Source organism: Streptopelia decaocto (assembly GCF_964273445.1).
Source record: "Streptopelia decaocto genome assembly, chromosome: 1".
Classification (NCBI taxonomy): Eukaryota; Metazoa; Chordata; class Aves; order Columbiformes; family Columbidae; genus Streptopelia; species Streptopelia decaocto.
Genome location: NC_138663.1, coordinates 4,133,912 through 4,145,870, shown reverse-complemented (window position 1 = coordinate 4,145,870; position 11,959 = coordinate 4,133,912). Strand labels below are relative to the sequence as shown.

The 11,959-nt window shown below is 52.8% G+C and overlaps 1 protein-coding gene across 6 annotated transcripts in view; it reads right to left on the bottom strand.

Annotated features, from left to right (window-relative positions):
* Nucleotides 1–252: 252 nt before the first annotated feature.
* Nucleotides 253–11,959, bottom strand: part of PODXL (podocalyxin like) — a 50,432-nt gene continuing 38,725 nt past the window's right edge. For 3 of the 6 annotated variants that reach the window (XM_082048196.1, XM_082048201.1, XM_082048198.1), the window contains 5 exons: nucleotides 8,020–8,176; nucleotides 6,621–6,682; nucleotides 6,356–6,520; nucleotides 4,885–4,941; nucleotides 253–3,604 (listed from right to left, as the gene is read on the bottom strand). In XM_082048196.1, coding sequence (XP_081904322.1) covers nucleotides 3,410–3,604; nucleotides 4,885–4,941; nucleotides 6,356–6,520; nucleotides 6,621–6,682; nucleotides 8,020–8,176 — 636 coding nt within the window. In that variant the 3' untranslated portion in view covers nucleotides 253–3,409. The remainder of the gene's footprint in view (nucleotides 3,605–4,884; nucleotides 4,942–6,355; nucleotides 6,521–6,620; nucleotides 6,683–8,019; nucleotides 8,177–11,959) is intronic. The other 3 variants (XM_082048197.1, XM_082048199.1, XM_082048200.1) reach the window with 3 other exon arrangements.

The window sequence follows — 11,959 nt, the reverse complement described above, 5'->3', positions numbered from 1 at the left end:
TGCAACCCTGGCACAGGCTGCCCAGAGAGGTGGTGGATGAACCATCCCTGGAGACATCCCAGGCCAGGCTGGACGGGGCTCTGAGCAACCTGATCTGGTGAAGATGTCCCTGCTCATGGCAGGGGTGGCACTGGGTGAGCTTTGAAGGTCCTTTCCAACCCAAACTACTCTATGATAACCAGATTAACATCTACGTAAGGGATGGTTGTGTCTCTTGAGCACAAGCTCTGCTTCCCCCCACCCCTTTTTCACTCAGCCAAGAAAACAAGCCTTTTACATAAGAATGTTTATTAACAGAAATACATGATGCTTTCAAAATATATTTGTAGGAAAATGCAAGAATAATCTCTACAATCCAATTCCTCAGTAAATTCCAGTGTAAATCAGACTCCTGTCCCCGTGAGAGATGCTGCTATACAGTACGTAAGAGCTCTACTATATGTGCAAGGTTCAACGGGTTGGAAATAGGAAATTAAGTTCTCCTTCAGTCCCTTATGGATTATGTACGTTTTCTGTAGGCAACAGTCACAGTATCAACCTCATCAGCTGGGTCACGGCACTGTGAGCGGGAGATAAATGGTCCTGACGTATTTATTTACACATTCCTCGCAAATCTGAAAATAGAAAAGTCTCTTGCAAGGACGTCTGAGCTGCTTGTGAAACTCTCCCCAAAAGGTAAGAGCAATAATCTCTGTACAATGTGTGTTAAAGCTGTTTCGAGGGAGAAAAAGAGGAGCATGGGGAAGGGAAGAGGAGCAGGGAGGGAGGAAATGCCTGGGTAGAATTTCATTTATTATTATTATTTTTAGTCTAATTATGGCTACAGTCTACAAAGGGGAGGGTTAAGGCCAAAGATGCTCATCACTGCATTTCCTACCTGATTTTTGTTTTTTGCAACAAGAACGTTCTCAACATAAAAAAAGGTACTTTTTTTTTCTTTTTCTTTTTCCATGGAAATAGTTCTTTAAATAGGGGAAGGAAAATCTACTATAAAATATTAGTGGTTTAAAAATATGGTGTCTGGAAAAATAAATAAATGTACAATTCCTATTCAAATATAAATCGCTATAAGCACTTGCCGAGCAGTTGATATCTTCACTGGTCTCTGCTCGCGAAGGTTTAAGGTCGCTTGATCTCAAGCCTTCGCAGGGTTCTCTTGGAAAGTCTTTGGACCTGGTTTGTTAAAGCACTTTGGCATCTCTTCGCTGGGAAGGGGGATCTGAGGCACGTGCTGCCTGGAGATGCTCTGCCAGGGGCATCCTCACGGCAACCAAAACTGCCCCGTGTCTTCGCCACATTTATTTTCCACCAAGGACAGAAACACGAGGCCACCGACCCGCTGTTTGTCTCTTGGGATCGCTGGGAAGCAAACGTGCTCATGCAACAAATTGCAAACGCCGAGACGGGTTCTTCGAGCCTTGCTGCGGTGTCAAAGAGCTGAACTCGATGCTGCCGGAGCAGGGAGAAATCTGTGGCGCGGAGTTATCTCGGTGTTGAGTTTTGATCCCCTACCAGACCGGCCTTTAGCTTTTTCTTTCTTTTATCTCTTTTTTTTTCCCCTCTATTTTTAATTCCACCCCCCGCCCCCTCCAAAATGACTTCCCCGTAGTGCAGTGCACAGGTAAGTGAAGTGTGCTGAATACATCGCTAATGAATAGCAGGAATATTTACATATACAAAAATATATAGGTCTGAATGCTCCGAACTCTGCCCTTCGGTGCCGGAGAGGAGGGACAAGAGCAAGTCCCTTGGAGAAGAAACATCTGCCAGCTTCTGGAAACCACCCCGTCCTTCTCCTTTGTGATACTGCGGATCGACTTGATCTGGGTTTCTTCACCTGGACCACCATGTGCTGGGAGATGCACTTGCCCAAACAACCTTATAGTCCTCTTATTTCACATGCTGGAGGATGCAACCCCGCTCTGATCCCGACCTACCAGGGCTGAACTGCTTCACCAGAGCTGGAGCAAAGGTTTTGAAACTCTCCCCATCCTTTCAGAGCTGTCTAAGCGTTGTGATGGGGAGTAGAAAATCAGAAAAGGCTTCAGTCCACCGACTTTCTGCTCCTGCGTATTCCCCCTGCCCCCGTCTCTGAAGATTTACGGCAAAGGGAGACCTGGACAGGAGATCGAGGGCTGTGGAGTGAAGCTCGGTCCCAGCTTTGCTGCTGAGCTGGAATTTTCTTTGCAGGCCTCTACTGTCCTACCTGCTTTTGAAGAAAAGCTTGAGGATGTAGACTGAGCTTATAAACCTCAGGAGGAGGAAACACCAAGGGCTGTACCGATGGAAAACCATGAATACCACCAAGCTACCTGGCTCACGCTTCTGCTGCTCACGCGGGAAAACGTAACCACAAAAATCACAAACCATCACGATGCACGTAACCCGCGGATGGACGTGGACCATGAGATGCTGCTGCATGATCACTGGAAGGCAATTAACGCTTCTGCAGGGAAATGCAGCAGCAGAGCTGGTCTACGCTGGAGTTTCTCCCCAACCTCACGCCTGGGTTGGTGACCAGGCATCGCTCTCGGTCTCATTAAACCCTTCCTAGGAGGGATGATCTCAAGGAACAGCTCTTTTTGCTCTCCCTCCACTTTGCATCAAGACAAGAAGCTTCTGCACCTCTCCTGGACTCCAACTGGGTGCAGGATAAATCCCACAGCCCTTTTTGGTGCAGCGATCCAGGACTGAGCATCCCTTGGGCATCACTGCATCCCGTCCGGCTGAGTCCGGCCGTGTTCCTTTGCCTGCGGCACAACACGGGGGCTCTTATGTGTTTTAGCCAGCACTTTATGGGGAGAGGATGGAGATGGGATTAAAAAGGAACAGGCTGTTCCAGTTTTTCCTGCTCGATACCTGGGCCGTTCGTGTCGGGGAGGGCCGAGCGATGACTAAACCACGTGGGCTAGAGGATTTTTCTAGCTCTAATTGCCAGGTGCTGGTTTGCTACTGGGAGTTGTGCTTGTGCTCCCTCTCTAATCCTATTTACTTTGTTTATATTTTTCTAATTTTTTGAGTTGCTCAGTAGCTGGAGGCTGCGGTTGGACACAGAATGAGGGGGGACACGTTGGCAGGAGACACCCCATTCACCTAAAGCTGGACAAGTCTGGTGTGGTAGGTCCTGCTGAGCACCCACGGGTGATGGAGGATGCTCCTCCAGATGTGGCCACCACAGTGGCTTGTGTTGATGAAACATCCCAGAGGTGTCTTCTCATGTCCCTCCTTCCATCCTGCACTCCACATGTTGGCACAAGGGACCATGATTAGTTCATTAAGGGAATTTTGGGGGGTCTCTTGGGAATTTTGCCTTGTTTTGGAGTTGTATGTGTGTAGGGATTATGGTGTGGGTTTTTCTTTTTGGGGGCAAGGGGAGGTGGTCGTTTTTTGCTTAATCGAGTCCTGTATCCTATAAATGCGTGTCCTCCTCTTCCTCCAGGTCCTCCTTCATGAGCGTGTCGAGAGGAACGATCCAGCTGTCCCCCAGCTCACCGTTGAGGTTCACCTTCTTCTCCTGCATTTCGGAGGAGGTCTCCATCACCTCCAGCGTGGGGTTGTCGTGGTAGCCGTTCTCCATGGTCTGCAGCTCCTCGGTCAGGCGCTGCTGAGAAGAAAGAAAACCCAGAAACACCCCCCCCCAGGGTAAAAAACAGCTTGGTCGTGCTGTACGTGCCACCTCGGGGCTGTCACCTCCCAGCCAGCCACAGCCACTGCCCCGCATAGATGTATATATCATATATAGAGACTTTCACGGTGGGTTTGAGGCTGGGGGCTGCAGTCAGCGCCAGCGCAGCGAGGGGATAGCGTGGAGCTGGCAAGAGAGAGACTCTGCTGATGGTGGCAGGAAGGAAAGAGCAGCCAGAGATGCACAGAAAACCTCCAGGAGCAGCTGCCAGCTCTATCCAGGTCCCCCCGGACCTCGGGAAGAGGCTGAGCATCACTGCTGTACCCCCACCCTGCATCCCAACCCCACCTCCCCAGCTTCACTCCACTCCTCCCTTTCCTGCCCCCCTGTCCCTTTTTAGTTGCTTTATCGTTATTCTCCCCCTTGACCCAGGGGCAGCTCCCACCTCGCAGTTGCTACCAGCCCATTTTCCCCTCCGTAAGCGTCATCCCGGAGTCCTATTCTGAAGCTTTCGATGGAAACCAGGCGGGGAAAGAACAGCCCCTCCTGCTCCTTTCCCTTGGGCCGTGCGTGGTTTTGGCTGATTCACGGATGAATCAGGCGCTGCATCACCCTGCTCCCTCGGTACGTGGTGCTTCAGGCTCTGACCCAGCCCTTCAGCCCTTGGCAGACCCCCCCATCCTAATTTTGCATTCACCACAGTGATTCCTTCATCCCCTCCCACCTTGGAGGGACACGATGAGGAGCTGCACTCCTTTGTCAACCCTTTTTTTGGGGGGGGGAGGAAGCATGGGGCTCTCACTACGCACCCCTGTGAAAACCCGCCTGGATTTCCAGCTTGATTTATTACAGCGCTCCTAATAAATGTCAGGAGACAGGCGTGGGAGGGAATCCACAGAGAAGGAAAGGGATGGAGAAGCAAAACTCTGCAGGGCTTGGTGCTAGCGGGGGGGCTGCAAAGGTGCTGCCGGGGGGGCCCTCGGGCTGTACATGGTGGGGGGGATGCGGGCAGGGATGCTGGAGCTGGGCTGGGATGCTCGCAGGGGCTGTTTTGCCCCATAGGGTACCATGCTGGTACAACCCCTTGATGGATGGATGCTCAGGCAGCACTGTGCAGCAAAGGGTCTGTAAAGCTGGGCTTTAGTAGGCTTTAGTCCTGTTAAAAGCTATCGAACCCTACCAAGCACTGTGTGGGTGGGTGAGAGCTGGGGTGTTACGGATGCGGCGCCCGCCCCTCCGATCCCTGCGTTGGAACTCACATTAAAGATCAGGGCCACATGTCCATCATCAAACCCGGGGAGATCAGGGTGGATGTGCTGGGTATTTCCAAGGTAAAACAACAGCAAGGTTTAAAAGGAAGGGGGGAAGGAGAGGTTGGAGAAAAATAAAAACTTTCAAGTCATTTTTGGAAGAGAAGTAGGAGGAAAACAAAAGCAACCACCCAAAACAAATCCAGAAAGGTGAAACGTGTTTGATTTTTCTAAAAACCTATTGCAGCTGCTTGGGAAAAGATCTTCTCTGGTGCTCCGAGCAAGAGCTGTACTGGGAATTGACATCCATTGCTTTGGTTTCACTACCTTACCCTGTGTCTGGTGGGTGTTTACCTCCCGAGCATCCAGCCGGGTCTGGTACCTGCTCCTCTGCACCATCTTCCTTCAGGGACACGCTTTCCCATTACTAAAAATAACCTATTTCTACCTGTTTTCTCAACAATATGGGGCAAGAGTTTCATGCTGCTCCCTGTCCCTGCATGGGTGTTTTTCACCCTGACGAGGGAGAGTCCATCTGCAAAACCCCATAAGCTCCAAGGAGATCACAGCACAGCGGAGGTCAAATATCTATTGAGGTCTTGCACCCTCTCCCATTCCCTCCTGAAAAAAATCAAACGTTGTGAAAACAAGCCTGACTCCAGCATTGGTTTGCTCTTCCCTGCCTCCTGTGTTTGCCTCCATTGGATGGCAAACATTTCAGCGAAGGTCGCCTTATCCTTCTCCTTCATGCAGCTCCTGACACGTGGGGCAGATGCTGGGACCCCCTGGGAAGGATGAGTTGGTTTGGGGGGTGAGAAACAACCTGAAGTAGGACCCAGGGGTTTGCTTATCCATCAGGAGAGTGGTTTACTCTAATTGTATCATTTGGCCTCATTTTTTTTTCCTCCTTTCTATTGTTGTCTCTTCTCCAGAGCTAAATCCTCAGCAAGAGCAACAGGGACCAATGCAAACCACAGGTCCATGGTAGAACTCTCCCCGCCAGTGCAGGTGAACCCCTGGGAAGGCACCGGGGTGATGCTGGGTACCCAAACCTGCTCATAAAGGTATTTCTGAGATTTATTTTAGGGAGGAATGGCTGGGTTTGGAGGGGGTTGTTGGGTTGAGAAAGCTTTTCTTGTCAAGATTATGATTTGAGGATGCTGCTCAGCTGCCCTGGGTGGCAGCGGGGATGGATGCCGCTCATTGCTGTACCCTACCACCACGACCATCCCTTTGTTTCCCTGTTTTTCATCCTGGTTGACACCCCCCCATCCTGACACCCCCAAAGGAGAGCTCCAGCACCTCCAGAGCACCCACAGCACTTGGGCACCCCTTGAGCAACACCCAAGAATGGTACCCGCTGGGTGAGCCAGGATGCTTTCACCAGCGGAGGTTGCAATGCTGATGCTCTTCATCTCCTGAAGATGCCTCTGGGACAACAAGGTCCCAGGGTACCTGTCCCACCCCTCTCCCACCTTACCTGGTCCTTCTTTTGGGAGAAGCGCTGGTGGCAGCAGCCGTAGATGGCCGCGATCAGCAGCAGGGAGCCGGCCAGGGTGACGATGGTGATGATCAAGGGCGTGCTGAACTCGTCGTTGATTATCTCCCTCTCCATTTTGTCGTAGGTGATGTTGGCGATGCCGAGCTGCCACAGAAGGGATGGGTCAGGCCCAAGGAGGGCTTCCCGTGCCACCCACCTTGGGGGACATCAGCAGGGAATCTGCTGTGCCCATGGGCATGCTTACCTCCTCTAACTTGTCCTTTTTCTCCTTCAGCTCCTCGAGGACCTTTTCAGGGTCCAAAGGGACTGGGGGGAAGAAAGAGGTTGCAATGAGCACAGGGTGGAGGGGAAGGTTGTGCCACCACCTCCTGATCCATGGGATGACTCCCTTTCTGGAGGAGGTGGATGGAGATGTGTGGGCATGGAGCCAACCCTTGCAGATGCCTCCATGGCTAGAACAGAAACTGGGACATCTTCTCCTGGCAGGGGGAAAGCCCTGGAGACCCCAGTTCCTCATTGTCCCCCAGCCCTGGGCCATGCACGCCCTGGTCGAGGTCTCTGTTTTGATGGGTGATTTGTGACTGGGACCAGTGAGGGGCTGTAACTGGCCACTCCGGGCCATGCTGGAGTGGTGCAGGATCGGTCCCCAGGGCCAGGCTGCTCTGCCTGTGGTTGGGTGCTGGAGGCTGGACCTCTATCCTGATGGCAAAGAGGAGGACAATATGGCTCAGTCCTTCCTCCCCCTGGCACTAAGGCAACTTGATGCCTCCATCCTCCTTGTCCCCTGGTGCTAAAGCATCATTTGACCACCTCTGGGATTTCCCCAAAGGGCTCTGATGTGGGCAAGGAACTCCCCTCGGTAGTCCCATGGGGAAGGATTCCAGCTGGGCACTGGGTTTCAACCACTTGTGAGGATTTTTTTCCTGCTGGAGGCTGGTCCCTGCCTTATAGAATGATAAAATAGTTTGGGTTGAAGGGACTTTCACACCTTACCCAGTGCCACCCCTGCCATGGGCAGGGACATCTTCACCAGCTCAGGTTGCTCAGAGCCCCGTCCAGCCTGGCCTGGGATGTCTCCAGGGATGGTTCATCCACCACCTCTCTGGCCAACCTGGGCCAGGCTCTCACCACCCTCAGGGGCAACAATTTCTTCCTCATGTCTGGCCTGAATCTCCCCTCTTTTAGTTTAAAATCATCACCCCTTGTCCTATTGCAATAGGTCCTGCTAAAAAGCCTGTCCCCATCTTTCTATCAGCCCCTTTAAGCACAGAAAGGCCACAATAAGGTCTCCCCGGGGCTTCTCTTCTCCAGCTGAACACCCCCACTCTCTCAGCCTGTCCTCCCCGCAGAGCTGTTCCATCCCTCTGATCATCTTGGTGGCCTCCTCTGGCCACTCTCCAACTGGTGCTATCATGGACAGGAGAGGGATCTGGTGCGTTCATTGGAGAGCACAGCTCATTTCTGGGGTCCTTTTGTCTCTCCCAATGCTCTGAGATAGAGCAACCCAATGCAAGGAGCCCCTCAGCCAAGCTCTAGCAGACCCCAAGGGCTCTCTCAAGCCTCAGGTTTCATCCCCACGCTGGAGCCCCCGACACCGCTCCCATCCCACCATCCTCAGGGCAGGCTGGTGGGACCATACTCACGGTGCACAATCGCTGTGACTGCCCAGTGCTGGGAGCGGGGCTCGCTGGAGCTCAGCATCACCGTGCACGTTTCCCTGCTGGCGTTGAAAGCGTGCTGGCTCGTCGAGCAGAAGGTCTCGAAGAAAGAGACGTTGGTGCTGGCGGTCCTCCACTCGGCCTGCGGTGACAGCAGGGGCTCAGCAGTGTCCTCCCAAACTGGGGAACGCCGAGGAGCATCCCACCCCATCGCCAGGGATCGTCCATCCCCATCCTCCACCATCCCTTTGCACCACCCAACCGCCGCCGGCCCTCCCGGGGAACAGGAAAGGCTTAAAAGTAGTTTCTTTACGAGAAGCTGAGCTTTTGGCTGCCGTTCCTCACCAGGGCCCTGGGACGGCCTTATCTGAGGGCTGCAGCTTTTGGTGTTACAGGAACAGCAGGTCCCCAAGGGAAGCAGAATGGGGAGGGCGGGGGAGGCCAAGGGGCCACAGTGGGAACAGGACAAAGCTTTGCAACCCCCCCCACACCTGCATTTCTACCCTCTGCCCCCACCAACACCCATCCCTGTCCTCCCAAGGGCTTCCCCATGCTCTGTGGCTGCACAGGGGCAAGAGAAAATGTTTTGCTTTCGGATAAACTGGAGCACTGGGAGGGATGGTAGATGGGTGTCCCCTCTGAGATGTTTCTGAGGCTTTTTGCATCTGCTCAGTGCTTTGTAGAAGTTGTGAGCTCATTGAGGTTGAGATGATTGCCCTCCTGCCTGCACAGTTGCTGTGTGCACAGGTCTTATAGGTAAAGATGCTGTATGTACAGCTCCTAAATGCACAGGTAATGCATGCACATGGAATCAGAGAATAGTTTGGGTTGGATGGGACCTTCACAGCTCACCCAGTGCCACCCCTGCCATGAGCAGGGACATCTTCACCAGCTCAGGTTGCTCAGAGCCCTGTCCAGCCTGGCCTGGGATGTCTTCAGGGATGGGGCATCTACCACCTCTGTGGCCAACCTGGGCCAGTGTTTTACCACCTTCCTTGTAAAGGATTTCTTCCCCATGTCCAGCCTGAATCTCTCCTCTTTTCATTTGAAACCATCACCTCTTGTCCTGTCACAACAGGCCTTGCTAAATCATCTGTCCCATATAAGGTCACAATAAGGTCTCCCTGGAGCCTTCTCCAGGCTGAACAACCCCAACACAAGCCCTTCATGCACGGATGCCACGTGCACAAGGTCTCACCTGCACAGTTATTGTGTGCAAAACTCCTCCATGCACACCGAAACAAGGTGCCAGGCAAAACCTGCCCAGCCTGCAAAGAGCTCTGCCCCTGCCCGCTCCTACACCTTAAACCTTCCTGTCTCCCTGCAACACCATCCCTGCCAGGTCCCGCTTGCTCCTCCGTAAAGGTGGGAGCTGCCTGGCTGAGGAAGGCACCTAATCTCGCCCTATCTTATCTAAGTATTTGGGAGACAGGATGCAGTTGCCGGGGTGGGGGTAGGCTCAGCATTGTGGGGCCTGTCTGTCCCTGGGAACCGCTGCTGGCCCTTGCTTGTCCTTTCACTTTCCATGGGTAGAAACTTCCCCCAGGTCCGTCCTCAAGCCTGCAGCATCCTGGCTGCATCCCTGGGAAAAGGGATGGGAAACCTGCCCCAGCTCTGTGCCAGGGCAGCAAGACGAGACCTTGGCAAGGCAGCATCTCCCAGAAAGCTCATTGCCAGCAGGATGGGGAGGAGAGGGTTACAGCTTGCTAGGGAGGGTGTTTTTATCATTTTCGGACGCTGGGTTGTGCTCCTACGCTTTAAATGTCCTGCGGTTCATCAGTCCCTGCCTGTGCAGCGTTTTTTGCTCGGCAGGGACATGAAAAGCCACTCTGCTGTCTCCTCCTTCCCCAGGTTTTGCCTCAGCTTTGCGTTCCCTTGGCCCTTAATAACTCAGTTTTCCTACCGCTCCACAGGGTTAAAATAGTTAAAAAAAAAAAAGACCTTTACAATGCTTTTTTTTTTTTTTTTGGGTGGGAAAGGAAATCAGATGCGAGTCTAAAATCCATCCAAACACCCAAGTGCTTTGTTGCTGGATGGTGAGCGGTACCTAAACCCCTTATGAGGCTGAGCTGGAGGGATTTATGCTTTCCAGGGCTGAAGGGGGACACGGTAAAGCCCACAGCAGCCGTCAGGGATGCCCCGGCGACGATGCCACGGCCCCGGCATCTCTCCCCTCCCGCCACCGGAGCCGCTCGCATTCCTTGGCTGGAGTTGACAGGCGCTTGCCGAGCAGCTCGAATCCGGTTCCCACACTGGCGGGGACCTAAACTAACATCCCCCAATGAGGTAACGGCACTTGAGTCAACATCCATCCCCGCCAGCTGGATGGGGCAAGGGGGACTGTGGCCCTGCTCGGTGAGGGGGTCCCTCCACCTGCTCTGGGGAACCATCCTGCAAATTCCCTCGGGTGCTTGGATGAAGGTTTGGGTGGTCCTGGTCCCGCTGTTGCTTTTGCATCCCCTGGCTGGAGCATGTTCCTCTCCAGTGTCCTCCAGCTTGCCTCACTCGTCACATTTGAATCCCAGCTGGGGACATGATGGAGGAGTCACCCTGGCACCCTGGGAGGTGGCCACAGGGTTGTGTGGCTCAACCAGAGCTTGGGGGACGCCAGCCACCTCTGATATGGTCACCTTTTGCTTCATCTAAAGCATTTTGGGGTTAGGATGTGGAAATTTTGGGGTTAGGATGTGGAACAGAGCAGCCATCTGCTCATCCATCCATTCATCACAGAATCACAGAATGGTTGGGGTTGGAAGGGACCTGTGGAGATCATCTAGTCCCAACCCACCTGCTAAAGCAGGTTCATCCATCTCTCCAAAGGCTGGAGCACCCCAAGCAGCTAATTAAACCCAACTGAAGAAAGACTTGTGAAGCAGATCTTGGGAAAGCCATCCTATGTAATGCAAGGCATCAAGCTAATAAGCCTCATTAAGAAACTTGTTAAGATCGTGGTGTAATCAAAGGAAGGAGAAGGGGCAAAAGGGAGGGTGGGGGAACATGGATCAAACTTCAACACTGGTTAAGAGCATCAACTGAAGAGGGAGGATGGTGGGAACCAACCAGCCTATAAAGTATCTTTGGTCCACAAAGTGGTACCAACCATGTCTTTGGCTCTTCTTTTTTAAGATGTTCAGGTTTAACTTTTTTATTTTAAAATTTATGGCAGCTGGAGAAACTGAGGTGCAGTGGGGTGCAATTCCCAACTGTTTTGCTGAGGTCTCTGCATTGCCAGCGTTGCCCCATGAGCCCAGCTACGCACTGGAGGGGTAGCTGGCATCACCCCCTCCCCTGCCATGTGTGATTGGGACGTGTCCCCCACCACTGATTCCCCATATTACCTTTGATGCTCCCCCAGCTTTTCTTTGGAGCTGTGAGCACAATTCTGCCTGACTCTGCCTGGTTCTTGCGCACCAGGGCCGGAGCCATTTCTGGAACATTTTTCCTTATAGCACGCACTTTCCTGTTTTCCCACGGCTTGCAAAATGCAAGGGATTATTTTTTTTTCAGTTTGCTGTCAAGATTTGGCTAGAGACTTGTTTATCGGGCCTACAAAGCAGGGAAACCAGATAGTGCCATTTCTCTGTTATCTGCTCGGCTTGGGAGGCATAAAATTTGCTGCAATTTTCAGGAATACACCGAGTGGAAAAGTTAACGGTGAGCGGGCGGGAGGTGTTTCGGCAGCCAAGGAGAGCGATGCTATGGGAGGATGCACCCTGGCAGTTTCGCTGCAGCTGTTTCGAGGCGTAATTGGCATTTTGTACTAACAATGCTTCATCTCGTTATTATGCCCAGGGGAATTTAAGGGAAACAGGGCGGCAGACTCGCCGGCTCGCCAGCTCCAGTGGAGCGGGCAGAGAGGAGCGATGGATGACGCCAAACCGTGATGTTCACCCACCCCTGAGCATTTTCCAGCCTTACAATCCCA